General features: G+C 35.3%; 1 protein-coding gene across 1 annotated transcript; it reads right to left on the bottom strand.

Moving 5' to 3' along the window:
• Window positions 1-609: 609 nt before the first annotated feature.
• On the bottom strand, window positions 610-18,981 carry LOC110702018 (ADP-ribosylation factor GTPase-activating protein AGD4-like). Its single transcript, XM_021879658.1, has 19 exons — window positions 18,606-18,981; window positions 17,846-17,922; window positions 17,015-17,112; window positions 14,299-14,369; window positions 12,322-12,384; window positions 11,247-11,291; window positions 10,210-10,275; window positions 8,948-8,995; window positions 8,755-8,850; window positions 8,631-8,672; window positions 8,012-8,239; window positions 7,722-7,853; window positions 5,884-6,102; window positions 4,642-4,725; window positions 4,288-4,557; window positions 3,330-3,448; window positions 2,819-2,909; window positions 2,286-2,725; window positions 610-907 (listed from the first exon to the last, which is right to left on the bottom strand). Exons 1-19 carry the CDS (start codon window positions 18,651-18,653, stop codon window positions 793-795), a joined length of 2,352 nt encoding a protein of 783 aa, XP_021735350.1. The 5' UTR covers window positions 18,654-18,981; the 3' UTR covers window positions 610-792.
• Window positions 18,982-20,385: the final 1,404 nt, after the last annotated feature.

Genomic DNA, 20,385 nt, shown 5'->3' with positions numbered 1-20,385 from the left:
AATATATAATACGAGTATTGTCTATTTTATCTTATTTTGTTCTATTTTCAGTTCATTAAAGACATACAAATTCAATTGTCGATCTCTTCTTCAAGGGACGATACTCCTAGTTCTAACTGAGCATCTCTTCATTTTTGTACCATTAATTAGTTACTGTTCACATTTTTCGCCTGTGTAAATTTTTGTTGATTTTAGTAGGTCTACACACAGTATTACATTATCTAGACGAAGAAATGAAATTATTTACAATGATGAGATAGTAACATAAGCATGGGTTAAGGGAAATTAAGTAACATAAGCATGAGTTCAGGGAAAATCTGAGGGCAATTTCTCGACGAACAATGGGAAAGTTTTATCATTCCATCGCAACATGAAAGTCGGAAACTAAGTTGTGCAGTGAAATGAAAAAAACTAAAGTAAAGAGTGAGGATGAGCACAATTTATGCTTAGACCAAACCTCTCCCAAATGTTCTATCATGTATAATAATGTGTATATAAACTGGGTTATCAAGGTACAGTTCTTATAATCAGCTCACCATACCACACACTATAATAAGGAACAACAAGACTGTAAAGTGTAAACAGATGTACAGATCAGATATAAAAAAATGGTTAAAATTGGATTGAACCTGGTTTCATATATATGAATATATGATACATGCTTGCATATACATGACTATAATTTACATAGTTTGAATTACACAAGCCAGATTAATACAAGTATAAATTTATAAAAGTTAACACACTGTACCTTTGTGGCTTTCGTACAACACAGTTCGTGTAAAAAATTTGTTACTCGTTTTCAGAAAGCAAAATGAAGAGCACATCGTCTGTAATTGATCCCAACTCCATAGCTCTTTCTAGTGCAGTCAGTCCTCCCCAATCCTTAATAAGTCTTCTAGCACCTCTGAAGCCAAAAAGGTATGAAAAAAGTTATATTAACAGAACAACGATAAAGGTTTGATTGGAAAAAAATAATTCTTAAATCTGGAACTAGAATTAATTGTGTCACTCAAAAGTTCTGGACGAGGTTGAGGAATGTATAAATTTCTGGAAATGGAAATTAGAGGTACCAACGATTCAAGTTGAAATCATAAGGTACGGTTGGAATAAGTACTATATAAAGAATTAAAGATATCTCATATAAAGCAATAATATTTCTTAAAGTAGATAAGTTTTATGATTGAATTTCCTTGTAATCAGATTTTGATTTTGAAAACATTTTGACACAGTTTTTTCAGAAAAGATGACAGAAGGTTTCAACCACCACTAAGGCACTAACTACCCACACGATCCTGATCATTCACCCCTACTACACAGTAAACACCTCCCTTCTCTCAGCAACCCCAAAACCCCTAGCAATCCCCAGTCAATCAACCACTGACGATCCATCCACCACAACCTCCCATCACCAAATGACGCGAACCAACACCTGCTAACCTCAAAGCTGCCCTTTCTCTCTTCTCTGAAAAGGTGACTAGCTAGCCTTTTCTGCATCTTATTCCTCTCTTTTCTCCAGTGGTTGAGATTTGACCCTTTGTCCCCATGGTGTTTGAATTTGGTGTAAACTTCAGATACATAACCTGTCTGGACAAATTTGACTATGCTAGGTCGAATCATGCCTAGGATTTGCAGTTGAGAGTGGTTTATTTCTGAGAAGATAAATGTTGTTTTTAATTTGGGGCTAGGTTTGAGGTGAAAACTAGAATAAAGGTTTTGCTGAGAAAAAACAAAAATCATATTTTTGGTACTAGAATACTAATGTCACTTGAAAGTTTTCAAATAGATAAAGTTGAAAGTCTAGAAAAGAAAAATAGAGATACCAAAGATCCTAGTTCATATCATAAGATAATCTTCATTTTGAATATTTCCTTTGTCCAATTTAAGTAGTATTGTAGGAACTAGGAAGTCTAATAAAGTAAATACGTAGTAATAATTCTTAAACTCGAAACGGTTTATGATCAAATTTTCTTGTCACTAGTACGTAATTTAAGTGGACAGAAACAACATGGCTAATATAAAGATTTACTTTTTAGTAAGTATTATGTTAATTCATTAAGGGTTCGGGACATAATGACAACTAAGTTCAGACTGAGGGAATATTTGAAAAGGGAACCTTCATCAAGTGGATCAATAGCCTAGCAATAGTCAATAAATTATAGCAGAATAGAAAATTAAACAGGAAAAAGAAGCAAGTTTACAGTGAGAACAAAGACATGAGGTCTATATCTGTAAGATGCATCCTTTTGGCATAACTGCAGGAATTTCTAGGTAATTTTGTTTACCTTCTTAGAAGATACTTTGCCAACTCATCATTCTTTCTTGCAATGCAGTGGTGCAAAGGAGTCCTTCCATGAAAGTCACGCATATTAACATCAGCACCAGATTGCAGCAAAAGTTCAATCATCACAGTATTGCCAAAATGGCATGCCAAGTGTAACAATGAACAACCACGTAGACATCTTTCAGGTTCACCACCCCTTAACCTTGGGCATGTAGCTGGATCCAACTTGTGACCATCTTTGCCCAACTCTTCTTCCAATCTACTCAAATCAGCAGAGTGTATTTCATCATAAGTAGTATTTAAGACACTGGCATCTGATACAGCAATCAGTCGATAAGCTTCACACAGGTTACTAGTTCTAACTGCTTCCCACAGAGCACTGGCTCGTGAACCGATGACTGAATCAGTTGCATTCAGGCTAAGTAGCTTCTTTTCTGCATACTGAAACCAGGGCAAATAAATCATATTAGAATGTCATTGGAGAACAGTAACCTGGATGGTATTGCATCAAGGCAAGAAGATATCATATATTACCTTCAACTGGACATACTTTTCCTTCTTGCTGAAAGAATCATTCGAAGATGGTTTCACAATGGACGTAACAGAACTTTCTGATTCTTCTTTTCTGCATTGCAGGTTTATACAAAATCAGATAAGCATGAAATGGAAATGGCACATTGGGAATCAAAGAAAAAGGCAGAAACTGATTTTCTTAATTAAATTTATCTTAAAGAACTTAATTTTAAACTAGGCTCATCATTTCTTCAACTTAAAAAAATTTCACTGTAAAAAGATGAATAAATACTTTGTGAATAAATTTACTTCGACCATATACTTGGACTAGATTGATAATAATTTATGAAGGCAAGTACTGAATTCTCAAAGCAGGTCATATAGTGAGATTTCCAGACAGAAACTAGAATCATAAGGATGGCAGCATCAAGCAACTAATTTGTAGGTAGCAACTAACAAACAATTTAAATGCGCGTGTGTGGGTGTGTTCATAACAAAAGCATGTTTAAAGTTTCAGGTCATAATTGTTTACCTCCCATCAACAGACAGTTGTTCCTCCCACACAGAGTTGCAGTAAGCATTACCAAGTGCTTGAAATAATTCCAACACTGTTGGCTCCCAAACCTTGACATCCAACGTTATAGATCGAACCTACAATAGGAATGAAAGAAGTGACATTGACTTTGTCCATGCTGGACTAGATGGACCAAAATAAAATAATTCAACTAATATTAAATGTTGCATGATGTTTTGCGGTTGTACCCAAGGGACTCAATCAGATGCCTAATAATGCGAAATAATCCCCCCCCCCCCCCAAAGAGATTCCAATCAGATGCCTATGCTTTGTTAAGTGGCACAGCACTTTGATAAGTAAACAAAGGGATTATCCAACCAAACAAGAGCATGGCTTTTGTCTCAGCATCCTTGAACAAAGGAAACTCTTCCAGAAGGAAGGGGTAGCTGATGTACAACAAAAGAAATGCCAAACTGCAAGAGAAAGCACATGAATTACACACACCCTCTCTCCCTTAATTCCCGTGAAAAACGAGAAATGCACACTATATAATGTTGCGGAGGAGTACATATCAGGGGCTGTTACAGAATAATAGGGACCTACAAATTATGATTGATTATAAGCATGCTGTCATGCTTGTCAGTAAAACCCTCTAATCAGATCCTGGTCTTACCTTGCAGAAGTGGCCCAGAAATTCATAATGGTAAGGATAGGGAGAAGGGTAGTACGACTAGTAACTAGTAAGAAGAACCCTGGTAAATATCCCTATTCAACTCTACCAGAAACCTATTATATTGAATCACAATGTTGAGGCTTGAGAGAATTTTGAGAGTTGTAGAAAGCAAGATAAGGAAAATAAATCTCAAGCCAAATACTCTCAGAATAAAGTTCAAAGTAAATGCTTTAATAATTGTCATTTTACACTTGATAATTAGCATAAAGTTAATGTTAGAGGAAAAGCAAGAATTCAAATTACCTTTGAGATGTGAACACCAAGATTGCGATGGGCACCTGAGCATTCGATACACATCAAGATGCCAAGATTCAATGAGGCCCAATCAGGCTCAGGAGCGCTGCATTCTGCACACTGATTATTTCCAGGAATTTGCTGAAGGAGTCGAGAGACACCAATTGTGAGCTTCTCCGTATCATTGCTCAAATTTCGACTATGTGAGATAGGGGTATTTGACATAGCTTCACTCGCAATACATGAGCTATGATTTTCAACAACTGGAGCAAATGGCTCCTGAAGGTTATTGTTACACTGTTAGCATTTAAAAAAGAGTTAACAAATGACTTGTGAGTTGTAATTAGCAGCAAGCTGAGTAACCTGTTCTAAGTGAGAATTCAAAAGTGAAGTAATAACTCCAGTGATTTTGTTGACCCACTCCATTCTATCCGCCTCAGTTTCAGCCTGCAAAAACTATAAATTACAAACGTGGACAAAAAGAATAAACCAGAGGTACTGTGCCTTTAATAATGGTCATGCACTCTACTAACGCGGAAAGAAATGGTGGCTGTGATATAGATTACAAACATAAACCATAAGCACAAATAAGAGGTACCCCATGTATCATAGTAACCATTTCTTTCCCTGTTAGTATACTATTGATCAATAGGGCTCATAAATTTGATGTTCATACTCTACAGACAGAAGTTCTCAAACACTTCAAAACCAAATACAAAGTAGAAAAGAATGGATTCCTTTAATGTTAGCTTTTGGTATCTATTACAGTCAAATAAAAAACTCATAGAAATCATGATAACTTTGTAGAATCACTGAAATATTATACATACCTTTACCAGTTCTGACTGGTTGCAAAAGAATTATTCACAGAACTGACAAGGGACCATAATATTTTAAAATAATGAATGATTCTCCAAAGATAGACAAAGGTAAAATTTGAGAAAGCAAAAATGTGGGATATGTAACCAATATACATCTCATGCAATTTACAATGTAATTATGTAAGTCCATCGTATTACGGAGTAGCATAGAAAAACCATATGCAAAAATAATTGCCATGATCCCCGCACAAAGCTAAAGGGAGAGGGCGGGGGCACAAAAAGACAAGGAGAAGTGAAGTATATGTATAGAGGTAATACCGTAATAGTACATAAGCAACAAAGCATCTCTTAATTGAGTTTGAACTTTGATAACAACCATCAAATTATTATAAGCAAAAGTATTCATTGCCTATTGGCAAAAAATTACAGGCATCACTACTAGAAAAGATTGCACCTTTGATCCATTATGGATATAACAATGGAAGTGGCAGGGAATAGTCATAACTAATGCCCATAAGTACAAAATAATATGAACTGAATAAATGGAGCTTGATTATACAGAATACAACAACAACAAAGCCTTAGTACCAAAATGAATTGGGGTCAGCTAACATAAATTGTCATAAGGAATTGTACGATATACAGAAACGGACATAACAAAACCATAATTTAAAAGAGTTTGGAAAAAGGTGAGTAAATGAAAGAGCATTTAAGAAAAATTAAGGGATATTGCTTGGATATTCCATTAAATAGTTTCTAAAACTTATCAATTTAGAAAAAGTACCTGCAATGTGTATGTTTTTGATGGCGAAATTACTCGAAAGCAAAGACGGAGATCTCTGTCCTCTGCATCAATCTTAATTGTTGATGTACGAAGATCAACAGTACGACAGCCAAGGCTATCTTCAGTCCAAGATGGCGTCCTATTATGCTTTGACCGAAATCTCCCAAACACACTGTTACTTTGCTCTCCAACAGAAGTAGATTGGTTTGAATGAGGACCCTGAAGAAGTTTAGAAATAAGAACCTCCGAAACACTACCCGGCATAGGTTGAAAACTAGCAAATAGCAATAAAAGCATATGTATAAATTGCACTAGAAGGACACATGTCATACTGTCAATAAAGATCATCCTTTTACCATTAACTGAAATTAAGTTTCTTTTGCTAAATCTAGCATCAAGTCCTTTTCAAGATTTCAATGATTTTGTACTCTTATGCTCCTGGTCCAATATTAAGTTCTCTTTGATTGTCAGGGGGACAACCAAGAAAAAGGTCATCCAGGCATGGAATGTTGGGAATCAATAGCACTTGAGCTAACTTATCTTTTTATTTTAAGTTAAAAAAAAAAAAGGGGGGGGGGGGACAGATTTCTGAATCAAGAAAAATATCCAGACAACCAGTCCAACACTGCCTTTACAAAATCCAAAATTAAACATCCTTGTAATAGATGATCGACACCAGGATGGAAACAACACACAAACAACAGAAATACCAACATATCTAAACAAAACTATTTACGTGGGAAAATCCGGTTTTGGGGGGGGGGGTATAAACATTTTCAGATCACAGGCAGTGTAGGTAGATCAGATTATGTAAAACTATTTTAACAAACCAACTAGTATCCTAAAAGTTCTTGAAGTGTACTTTTCTATGATTGCCCATCTCTCCCTCCCTCCATTGGTCCAATCCTGCTCTCTCTTCCCTCTCATTCTTCCACTCATTCACTCATTTCTTCCTCCTCTGAATCTCTCTACTTACCTCCCTTACCCATACCTCCTTCCCCTGCTCTATCCCACTCTTGCTGTAATGCTATCTCTTTAACCTCCCCCTGATCTTCTTCCCACTCTCATTCCCTCCATTTTCTTCCTCTTACCCACTTCCCCATCCCCCTTTTTCTTCATGCACAAATCATCTTTTTTCTCTCTTCCCATTATTTATCACCCACTTCTCCATAACTTCTGTACTTCTACCCCTCTCCCTCTCTCTCAGTGTAAATACAGCATGCTCTCCCAAACTCTCTCTCCCTTTCTCTTTCTTTAGAGTTCACTTCACTGAAATATTATCTCTGAGCAATGAAAAGAGTCAAAATTCCATATTACACATTCAAGAAAAATGCTTAGTACATAAGAGTACCCAAAGATGCTATATAAAAAGAAGCACAAGACATAATGCAAAACACAACTCATGAATAGGGTAATTAATGACCTTTATCTTGGGGAACTATAAGAAAGTTTGACAGCTGGCAAAGATCAGAAATTGACTTCATGTTCTATTGATGAATTCGAATTGCTTGATAATTAATAAATTTTCTTCATAAAGCCAACCACCAGTGAAATATACGTAGTATGTCTTTCACCTATTTTTAGATGCAATGTTTTGCATTTGACACTATTCAAACACCCTCTTATTTATCTTTGGTCATCTATAATCAAGAGAAAAACAGTCATATGGGATCTTGTTGGAGTGTTGGACTCGTCTCAATTTATACTCTCAAAATATCAACTTCTTATAATTTTCTACTAATTGGCAATTAGAGATAGTAACTATTTAACTTGTGCATTGTCCAGCATGAAAAAAAGAAGTGCTGCATCTATAAATAAACAAAGGAAGAACTTCGTACCACTGGTTTTGGCCCCTTGGTTCTATGATAATATAATGTTCCACGACTGTCAAGCACAAAGAATCGCCTCTTCCAATTTGCCCTCAAGCTTGAAGATCGTTTTAGGAGGTAACCTTGCTTGATGGTTTGGACCTGTTGCAAATACAAACCCATAAGAAAAAGGATATAGTGGAATCAAAACATGTTATGTACGACCACTTGCTAACAGCATAATACCTCCAAGAACTAGGGACATACAAGGAGGAAAGATGATTTAATACAAGAAATAAACATTAGAGATTGAACGCTACCATCCCATTAGTATTAGACTGCATAATTGCCTCTATATCTTTGCATGAGGAACCCATACCGACAGGGCGAGTAGGCCGAGTACTGTCAATGCTTGTTGAGGCTTCTGTGTTACTTGTTACACGTAAGTTGTCTAATTGCACTTGAGTCCTGAACTCCTGCATTCTTCTAGCAAGTTTGTCTTGCTCGGCATTTGCAACCTCTTTTGACTGCTGTGCATATGTTAATACCTACAGCAACATTAGAATTTATGAGTGTAAAGCAATGCAAATAGCGCCAGACCAATTATAAACAACTAAACAAGGAATCCTATAAAAATTGAGCAAGGAGACACCCATTGTTTCTCTAGAAATTGACTAAAAACTATGTCAAACAAACTCAAATAAGGACATTGGATATGGTACACATCTGTGTATCTGACTTGTCAAGGCTCACATCTAACAAATAGGACTCCATCTTATGTTTGGAGTTTGGACATGAGAGCCGGGGCATGTCATTATTCAAATGTAAAGAAGAAAAATAGATATGTTCATGCAGATACTATCCAAACAATATACATTTTGAATACTCACACCCTAGAAGATCAATGAAAATGTCAGGAAGAGATATTTGATTTCATACCTGATGTATCAAGGGCTCCATTTGACTTAATAATTCATATCCCTGAAATCATTGTATGTCCTTCAGTTTTCACAGTCATAGTCATTCATATTGCTTCAAAGCAAGAAAAGTTCACACTATTTACCAGCTTGAAATATTTAAGGTGAGCATCCATGATTGCGCTGAAAGACTCTAAAAACTCATATTTCTTTTTTGATTCAACATTCATGAGAGAATTCACCTGGAATGCTTAACTGGCAGAGGTCAAAAAATGTCCAGAAACAAAGGGAAAGGGTTGAAGAGAGAAAAACAAAAAATAACAGTATTATTCAACATACCAGACTGAATCGATTTCTCTCAAATGCTGATTTGGAGTTGTGTAGGTCCTGCAAATAATTAATAAAATTCACTCAAAACTGGCAATCAGGCAAAAGCTCTATTATGAAGTTGTCCAAGAGATGGGACAGTCCCCTGACCCAAACTATAAGCATAGCTTAATTCTCCTTGAATATACCAAAATTTAATCCAGCCCCAACACTTAGGAAGCTAGACAAAAGAAGCATCTCCTCTATGATATCCTAAAATCCTTATCGAGAACCAGCATGATTGATATGGATTATAAAACACAAATTAACCAGACAAATCATTATTTTCTCAACTCCAAATACCACTTAGTTCACAGAAGAATCCCAGCTGAGGACCCTTAATTTATGACATTGTCAACTGGAGGTGATAGCTTGTTTCAAGAGCTTTCCAACAGTTGGTCATATGCCCAATTCCGACAAGAAATGAGAAAGTTATGGCTGTTTTACGAAGAATTGGCGATGCTGGAAATTTGCTGACAAGGTACTCGACGAAGCACTCCCGTGCCTAAAAGAGGCACGTCCGTGCTTAGTCGAAATTTCAGTTTTTTGGTCCGGTTTATGCTTAATTATTTTAGGGATAATTTCCTAAAATTATATATTTTTATGAAGGCTATTTGAGTATAATTGGGGAACAATTTAGGGTTTTATTAGGGTTTCCTTGTGTTATACAAGGACCCTTTAGTTGATCAATTAGATCATACCTTTTTGAGCCATTAGATTTAGGAATCCTTTTATTATTCTCTCGTTCTTCCTCCATTATAGTGAAGAAGCTCTCGAATCCCCCACCCGTGGATGTAGGTCGAATTTGACCGAACCACGTAAATCCTTGTATTCTTTTTTATCTTCTTTATTGCTTTTCTCGTTCCGAATTTTCATTGACTTGTTCCGCATTAATCAAACACAATTACACCCTTATTTCCTAACAATTTTCATTTTAAGGCCAAAGATTACATGAATCAGATAAACTCATGGTTTTTAGAGACGAATAACGATAACCTATATGGATATTACAAATTCTAATTAAAAGGTAAAAATTGGTTCTGTGATAAAATTTTGTCCTAGGGCTAGATATATGAAGGCACAATGTACTTAAAAGCTAGAAAGGGGTAAAAATCAAGACCCTGTCACCCCTACTGTGGTCACCTATTACATTTTTAAAAAAGATAAACAACATTTGTATCGTATTTCGGATTAGAAGAACAAGCAAAAGTTACAGATCAATCATCAGTACTTACCTCTTCTAGTCCAGCAACAATGTCTTCACGTGTGCTTTTCTTCAGTGAGGCATATCTTTCACGTGCCTAAATTTGATCGTGTTTACACAGAAGAGCAAAAGCAAAATAAAGTTTATCAGTAAATAACATGGAAAAAAAGGGAAGATGAAGATGAAGATGAAGAAGAAGCTGTTAAAATATACTTCCTCTGTTTTTCGTATTTTAATTCCACCATTCAATGGTTCACAATTGCCGATGCAAAACTTAAAGACATTTTTATCTTTAATTTGGTATTAGTAAATCTTGGAGTATAAAAATTTGACACTTAAATAGTATAATTCAAGACGAATCCAATAAGACCCACATAACTATATTTTTTCTTACATAGAGAACACAAAAGCTGGTCAAAGAGGGATGCGGAATGGTGAAAAAGTCCAAATGGTGCGATTAAAAAAACAGAGGAAGTAATAGCTACTGGGTGAAAACATGCAGCCCACAAAAATGCCATAGTCCTCTCTTAGCGTTCCATACACAGTTGGAAAAAGAAATAGGATTAGCAAAATACATATTATGAAAGTTTTTGTGTTCAGAGCTACATGAAAAAAAAAATCCAGAGGATCCCCACCCACTCGGCCACTCCTACACCCCCCCCCCCCAACACACTCACACAAAAAAATCAATAAATAAAAAAGAGCTCTCAGATCAGGAGACTCTGAATAGGACATGCGCTCTAAAAATCCTAACAAATGAAAACATGAGAATTGAGAAAATGGTAAGGTATACAATGGTTCATTTAATAATACAAGCAACGTGAAAGGCATGCACAGGATAGAGGCAATAATTGTTGAAGAGCCTGGGATGGAGACAAAAAAATAGGTTGATGTGATGGAAAGAAAGAAGAAGATTTTATATAGCCTGTGTAGTTTAATAAATAATGTTTATAAACAGAAGTATATTCCATATAGACACTTGATAGTGCTTATAAATAAACAGATAAGGTCCAGATCAAGAAATGCAAAGAATAAAACGGGGTATAAGAGAAAGTGGGTCATATGTACCTGATCATAGGCATATATAGATTTGTCAAATCGTCGGCGGGCATCCTGCAAGGGAAGGAGATGTATATAAACTTAATATGAAGGCAGACAGGAAGCGATGAAAATACATTGCATAAATACAGTTATGCAAGTAAGTGATCATGAAATAACAATGGACAACAACCACTAGAATACTGTAAACCTTTAGAGGAATGCTAATACAACAAGGCAAATAAAACTTTGCCCTGTCCGGTATGTTGACAATGGTGTATGTTAGACTTTCCATAACAAAAATCTAGACAAATCTTCAGGCATTTTACCAAAAAAGTGAGACTTTAACAGAAAATGTTTGCAGACAAAACATAAGGTCAACTACAAGCAGTGTATCATACAGCAACTTTAACATCAAACAAAACAATTAAATCAGCCACATAGCATATGTTGATATGTAGTAGATACAAGTAATACAACCTTCAAAAAGACTAGTTTGACTCCGTAAATATCATGTGATATTTAAGATTTTAAGCCAGTTGTAGGAACAGAAATGATGTGTTGATCATGGACTGTGTTGCACTTTTCACAATATGAATTTTTTAAAGGGATTTACACTGATAGGTATACTATCAGAGTAGTAAAAGCAGACTATTAGAGGATTAGAGTCATTATTGGGGATACATGGGTTCTACACTGATTGTATACACGGCACTCGGCTTTTACAAAGAGTCAGTGAGGGAGGAAATACAAATGTTCTGATGTTGCTCTGGTGTGACTAGCAGACAACAGTACTTGACTAATGAAAGCAAAAAATGAGACATACAATTTTTGCAAGAATTTTACAAGGCTTTCACCTATAGCTATAGCAGTATGCCAAAGCATAAGAGATGAGTAAAACTTTACCCTGTAATTACAGAAAGAGGACGTTTCTTGAAATGAAAAAGCAGTCCCCAGTTTAATGGGCTTTTAATTGAATGTTTTTTGCAGCCAATTATAATACATAGGTGAAAAATATACTATCACATTTCCTGCAACACTAGGAAAAATTGGGGAATATTTCTAATTACCATCAATCATTTCATCAGTAGAGTTCAATATGTACCTTCGCATCTTGGAGATCAACAGATACAAATTGTTGGAGACGATCAACTAAAACATGTTCCACCTGTGGTAGAATGAAAATCCGCATAAATACAATGCCTTCAAGTTTTAGAAAATCAACAAACATTAAATGTAAAACTGGAAATCAATTTTATAACCAGGAATCCAGGATAAGGAAATCAGGGTTCCAAGAATAGGCCCAAAGATGAGACAATACCCACAAGATTGGCAGTAAAGTTTTTATTTTTTTAACTCTCCCCCCCCCCCGGGGGGACCCAAATTTCTTAAGGCCCCAAGGCACTTCAAAGCAAAACAATTTTAAAGGATAACTTGTTTTCCTATGGCGATAATATACAGTAATTTCACTCAGTGCTATTATATAGGCTTGTCATTTTGTCCTTTTTGGATATAATTATAATTTCTTTATGATTTAAATTTTGGAATACACTCCTGCTTAGTTTTTTCATACTTCCTAATCCTTGGTGTGAATGTCTTTAATAAATGCTTCCTCTTTTTTTGTATAATTGTTCCAACTTTTGACTATTTATATGAAATACTTTGACCATATTTTCATCAATCTAATTGGTATGAAAGTACCTATTTCATTTTATTTCACAAAATGTCCATATCATATTACATATAACGCTTTATCTCTTCCCTAAGAACCAATGCACCCAATCACATATTTTTAAAAACATACAGTATTAAAAATCACGTGCTATACAGAACCTAAATTTACACCTTAATATTTGTGCCAAACCATATTTTTTTAAGAAACCCATGCATACCCTCCTATACAGTTTCAATGACATCCAAAGAATCACTTTAGAAGTTATGGATTATAATGAAATAATCAAAATGGTTCTAGAACAGTGACGCTTTCTAGAAAACCAAAGTAAATCACCAGCAGCTTAAGCCCACCAACACGTGCATTTAGTTATAATCACAAGTACTACAAGATCATCGTAAATGCATAATGCTACCACATGTTCTTCTCCTTCGCCCTTCCAAAGTCCACTAAACAAACTTGTGGCAATTCCAACACTGTACGAGGGATAACCCAATACTCCCTTAGATAGCAAGAAACCTCCAATTATGACTCGTCATCTCACAATGAAGGAAGATACGGAAGCAAGTCACTATTTGCACGACACAACATGCACGTATCTGGTCAATTCCTTCAGAATATATACCCAACACCAAGCTCCAAATAAAAGCTCTATCCACCAGAGGAACACCAGCCTTCCAGATAAATAGGCCAGTGGAGAAAAGGAATTACCGTGCTGGTGAAGATAAGCAAACCAAACACTTCTTGCAAGTAGAGATGCCTAATAATCCCCCACTCACGTCCTAGTATCCCTTACCACCAATAATCGGGAGGCTAAAGCTCAAAATCAAGGCGAGCTCCTCTGTTTCTTTGTCACGGCCTCACGGGAATGCCTCTGTAACTGAGAGTCCGGACATTGCTCACATGGAATGCTAAAACAGGAGTGTCTTGTAAAGTGGACGGATTAAGTAATCGACGAAAGGGTACAATAAAAAAAGCCTTGTCAGAGGCATTGATACTGTCAATCATAACATGTGTATATGTGCATGTATATTGCCAATAATAATATGTGTCCACGTGCGCCTGAGAGAGCGTACACACATGTACTCAACATTTTCTTTTGAGAAATACAATTGATAAGGCAAAAAGAAAATGTCGATTTTTAATAACAACGTTGAGTGTATGATATAGGTTTAAATAGTGAAATACCTGATCTACTAAGCTTACGCTAGTGTAGTGATAAGCTAAGTTTGACAGACTTCAAAGCAACTAAAAGGAAATAGCAGGACAAAACTGAAGCAGTGTTACCAAAAGATTTTAAGGCCTAAAGACCATCCTTAGCCCTTATTCTCCATAAGGGAGGTAATAGGTAACCCATTCAAATAAATTTATACAACTTACCAAACAAAGAAGCTACTAGAAGCGGCTTACCTGCAACCGAAGAAGGTCCTTGTAAGTTGCAAGCTCCCGGAAAGCGCTGGTGAACTTAGAAATTAGTGGACCTGAAGAAAACAATTTTAATATAAAAGCAGCATATAAACCATGCCATACTTGGGCAAAATGAAATAACATAGTATCAAATAAAATTCCAGCAGATAGCTGATGAATCACATTTATATAGGATTTATAGGCACGTTTATGCTAAGTTTATAGTTGCTTTTTAGGTCTTTTAGTCGCTTTTTAGGTCGTAAATACATAAGTTGTTTGTTTTGTGCTCTATTACGCTCCGTTTGTGTTTTTCTTAATGTTTCAGGTGATTTGATAGATATTTGGACGCTTTCGTTGTCTTTGGAGTTGATTCGGATGATATTTGGATGGAAGTCGATTAATTGAATTTATAAATCAAAGATCCCACGTTCGTGGATGTTGATTTTGATTAATATGTGCATGAGACATGAATATAGAATTCACAAGGGTCGTTATGTACTTTACGGAAATGAATTTGAGTTAGAAACGAAGAAAAACGAAGGTTTGTAAAGTGGCAAAACTGACCTTTGATCACTCTTTTGATCATAACTTGAGTTCTAAATATCGGATTGAAGCGATTCAAATTGCGTTGGAAACTAGACTTGAAGAGCTTTCCAATGATAGGTCACACGCCCCTAGAAGCTTTCTATAACAAAAGTTATGTCCGTTTTAATCCGAGCTATGTAGCCTGCGACCATATCCCGCGGCCACCCGATGGTCGCTGCTGCTACTGCCAGGGCGCGGCCACCACCCTGCGGCCGCAGGTTCTGCCGAGCAGCCAAGGCAGCCCACGAGGCTTCGTCGCTACACATCTTCACTCGTTCCTTGATTTATCGATCTTATTCGTGTCACGTCATATTTTATCATCTAATAGCATTGCAACTTTTGTAAATATTATTTTCTTATTTCTTTTCTTTATTTATTTTTAGATTAGATTTAGGAAGTTTATAAATATCTCAAGGGATATTATGCCTTTTTATACTTTTTATTTTTACGTTCTTTTGAGTTTTCTCTTTTGAACCCTAGTTTCTCATGGCATCTCCATGGATTCTTCCATGGATGATTCTTGGGTTTACTATTTTAATTCATTGAGGTATTTTATTTCTTTTTTCTTGCTTTTAATTATGCTTTCTTCATTAGATTTAGTTTTTATCATTTATTTCATGCTAGAGTAGTTTATTTCTAGGGTTTGGGAATCCATGTTTATATTATGAATCTTGATTGATAATTTTAATATTTTGATTATTGATTTCTCTAATTGATAGTGTTTTATTGTTAATCTTGCAACCTGATCAATTGTTTGATTAATTCATGTTAATAAGAGTTTGAATCGAAAGATCTTACTTTTAGAGGCTTCCCTACAATTAGCAATTCTGATTATGTTAGCGACCGCACTGCATATGTTGAATTGAGAGCGTTAAGACCCGACCGTAGGCTTAGCAATCGGTCTAGATTACTGATTGATTGAATTGTTATTGATATTTGATAGATTTAGAACTATAAACATGGTGAACCATAACCCTAGGTCTTTTTATTAATTATTTTATCCCTCTTTTAATTTAGACTTTTTTTCTATCTCAATTTCGTGACATAGTTTAGTTTCTCCATACCTTAGAAGTTAGATTGAATAACCATCTCTCTGTGGATTCGACCCTACTTACCCTACTACATTGTTAGTTGGTTCTGTTAGGAATTTATTTTTGACAGGTGCACGACAACCTATCAATAGCGTTACTTCTTGTTAAATTGTTTCTAAGAGATGATCAAGCTTTAAATCAAACCACAATGTTAACAGTAAATCCTATGTTACTTGGACTCGGATGAAGTGTCCAATTAGACACGGGTGTCCAAGTATCGGACTCGCCCATTTTCTTGAAAAAAATTGTGTTTTTAGTTAAAAATGAAGTGTCCAAGTGTCGGTGTCGGTGTCCGACACGAGTCGTGTCAGACACGGACACGTGAGGTAAATGAAAGAGTCCGAGTAACATAGAGTAAATCAATTCTTGAACCATTAATAAGACCCTTGCACAATGCAGTATTTTCTTAATATTAACGAAAAGGATTTCATTGAATGACAAAGAATGTTAAATACAATAATTCTACTCAAACATGATGCACATCTTATAATATGAACCCTTCCCTCTGTATTACACTTAACTTTTGGGGTGGCTTCCAGGAAACCAGCATTCCAATTATATGACAGTTCAGTTTTCTAATAGAATTCTCAGGTAAGACTTCAGGAGACAATCCTTTATGGTGAATATAAGAATACCTCCTTAAGTCCTGATTTTTTTTCATTTAAGGGAGCACAGTCAAATTATAAATAAATTCGCCACCAATATCATACAACCAAAGGCTGCTATAAGCTGGGAAAAAAACTCTTAAGCTCATGGTTCGCGATATAGAAACTTTGTCAATGATCAATTAGCTCCAATCATGCTCACGTCCAAACCTCTCAGATTAACTACACCTTACTTCTACTTCACAATTACGCATTTGTGTCTTATATATAAAAAATAAAAATAATAAAATAATAATAAAATAAATAAATAACGCATTTGTGTCTTATATATAAAAAATAAAAATAAATAAATAATAATAATAATAATAAATAAATAAATAATAAAAAGCCTGCTTTCTGCTGTTCAAGTGAGGAACAAACTCTCAAACTTCAACTTACCTCCTATAGATAAACTCAAAGGATCATCCTGTCCCCCAAAGGATTTTAAAGCATCTGCAAAAGTGGTGTCACCTTCATAAGCTTCAGAAAGAGCAGCCCTGCAACATCAAGAGTAAACTAGTTTCAGATATAGATCCTACTGCTGATTGTGCATGCCAGCTACCTTGTTATTATAATTCTTTATTAATTATGCTCTTAGGTACATTATAAATTTTAGATTTCACATTGAAAGAGTTGCTTAAAAATGCAACGAATTTGCACTGGGAAGGACAAGAAAATTCCTAAGGGGAAAACAAAACAGCAACTGGCCCACTACAAGGTGATTAAGGAAGTTACGCAAGATGCACAACTTCTCAACAAAAGGAGTATTTGAGATATCTAGCCTTTTTTAAAAAAAAGCAACAAGGCCTTGTTGGTTTAAGTTGCTCTCTATAAAGGCCCATGCTTTGTTTCCTGCAGCAATGGATTATTTTACACGTGAACTGTATCATCTACCCTGGATTTCTTTGTTCCCATAGCTAATAATGTGCCTTAAAGTCTTCCCCTCATCTAGTCGATATCTCATTGCACAGAAATCCTATAGTATACTTAATTTGTTAATCGGTAGTAGGAACAATTTCTACATAAGTAGATAGGTTAAAACGAGTTACATTCTTTAGAGGTGTATTACCCTAATCTAACCTTGTTAATCTACTATCCTTTTACATTACATTTCTTGGTTTATGTCATAATTCCTCGACGTGAGAAAAAACATGAGAAATATTTGCATAATAATTTCCTAAATATAGGAGGGGGATTTCACGATAAATGTTACTTCTTCAGAGTACTCACAGCAATTTCTGGGATCCTTTATAAAGTCTCTGGCAACGATCCTTTAGTTCATCGGTAGTCTGTTCCATCGAAAACACCTGCTCAATAGTAACAGTCACACTCATATCAGAAAGAAAGATCATTCTTTCTACTGACACTTGTTTCGCTTCGTTGCTATAAGTAACATCACACTACTTACACCTTTTCAAAGCTAGAAACATATCAATTAAAAAGACTATACCTTGCCAATAAAATAAATCAATAAATAGATAAATAGGAGTAAAAAAAAGCATCTATAATTGGAAAGCTCCCTCCGTGGCTCAAATTGTTCAATGCAAAATCAATCGAGACAATCGAAATTCGCAAGATTCTTATCGACACACTACAAATTGAGACTAGATTACAGTGTAATGTAATAAAAATTGATAAGAACGCAATGCCAACTAGCTTAATTGGTAGGTACATAAGTAAATTAAATCTCGTCTACATCATTGCCCTCGCTAACAAAGCGGTCCGTCACAGCTTAAGATCAAGAGTTGCCCCCAAACAAAGGAGGTTAATATGATCCCCAATTACATAAATTCTTCAATTCGATTAAAATTCACAAAAAAAAAAAAAAAAAAAAAAAAGTATATAAATCTGCAACTCAATTATGCGTCGCGCAATTAAATAAACCCAATCAATAATTTTTCAACTTCAGATCGATTCAAAGCATTAATATAATGAAGAATACAAAATGCAGATCAAATTAAATGAAAATAATACGGGAAATTAAAGGTACCTGCTTGTGAAACATAGGTGAATCTTCTAGATCAATGTAGGACGCCATTGGAGGTAAGGAATTAAGGTAATATGAGAATGAAGGTGAAAGTGATGAAGAAGAAAGAGGAGAGAGAAAGAAGAGAGAGATGAGAAAGAGAAAGAGAGAGAATTGCAGAAATGGTGAGGTGAGTCGAGTTGAGTTGGGAGTTAGATGTCACCTCACTGTCATACGATACCAAGTTTCGCCTTTCTCCCGACACCCTTCTGGTTTTTTGTTTTCGTACAGATACTACAAACACTACTCAATTCTTTTTTCTATTTTTTTCGGTTCTTGTTTGATAGGTCTTGTATGTCCATTTGAGATTGTCCCATACTATTTTACTCTCCTAACCACTACATTGACCCTTACAATGATTCTCTCTCCACGATTTCTTTCAACTAAAGATTAAAAAAGTAATCATCCCCGTATTGAGCGAACAAAGGGGAACGGAAAGAGTAATGCTATTGTACATCACGCCATGTTTTATGCAATATGTCATCTTTATGTGTGCTATTTACACACAAGGTATAGCGGTTGTTTTTGTATGATATCTCAATCAATAAAGATAGGTAGGATGGATAATTTTTGCGTATGCTATCTTTTGTTGTTAAAGTATGTTTAGAGTTACTTTAGACTTAGTCGTCTTCAAAGAGGAAACAAAGAGTATCTATCTTTGGAGGTACCTATATTGAGACTTTGGTGTGATGTATACTAGCCCATTTTTTGAATTGATCGAGCATCATGATCTTACATGAAAGATGATAGATGTAGGTTTAGATCCTACTTAATTTAGCTATTGGATATATAAGAAAATATTACTTCAAAATTAATTATTCCTAATATATATATATATATATATATATATATATATATATATATATATATATATATATATATATATATAAATCAATGATATCACTTCTAACGTTATGCCTGATTATCCAATAGGTTTGGATTTAAAGGGGTAAATCTTTAAGGGCAATATTATTACTAATATAGATAGGTTGGCTATTATTTTTTATTTATTTTTTTTTTGACAATGAAAACTTCATAAATAAAAGACAAATTACAACCTCAGAGAGCTAAAAGTAACTAAAAAACTAATACACCAAACTAAACACACTAACATCAAACAAGCAACCTTGTATTAAGTGGCCGAGGACCAAGATATGGAGTCGCGATGAAGACCACCAAATGCATAACACCATTGACTTTGGAGCTTGGGAAACCAAGAGAAACTTACTGATGCTTCATTGTGGGCCAAGAATTGCCAATTTAAACGGAAAACACGAGATGAACCTAGTGATGAGAACTGAAGTTTGCAAAAATCCTAAAACAAAATCAAAAGAAAAGTTGTTGAGACCAACACCAACCAAAAGGCCGTACCCTGTTGTAGAAAAACTGACCGTTGACACCATTCCACTCCCGGGGATGGCAAACCATAAGTACTTTCTAGGAGTCTGGGAATACAACCAAAAGCGCCATACTTTGTAATGGCTCTACTTTGAGAAACCTTGCTTGACAATGCAGGTTGGCCATTAAGTTATAACCATTATAAGTAAGCTCTAATATTGTATGTACCTATTTATGATCATTAAAGCTTAAAGTATGGCAATAGGCATCTGTAGAATCGGCATTAGCACACTTAACTTTGTTGCTAGAGATATGAAAAAATGAAGTATACCAATTATCTGTGAGCCAATGACCTAGATGATGTAGGTTCAAGTCCTACAAAAGTTAATTGACATTTGATCAATTA

This window comes from Chenopodium quinoa, unplaced genomic scaffold (assembly GCF_001683475.1).
Source record: "Chenopodium quinoa cultivar QQ74 unplaced genomic scaffold, ASM168347v1, whole genome shotgun sequence".
Classification (NCBI taxonomy): domain Eukaryota; kingdom Viridiplantae; phylum Streptophyta; class Magnoliopsida; order Caryophyllales; family Amaranthaceae; genus Chenopodium; species Chenopodium quinoa.
This window is presented reverse-complemented; position numbering and strand designations above follow the sequence as displayed.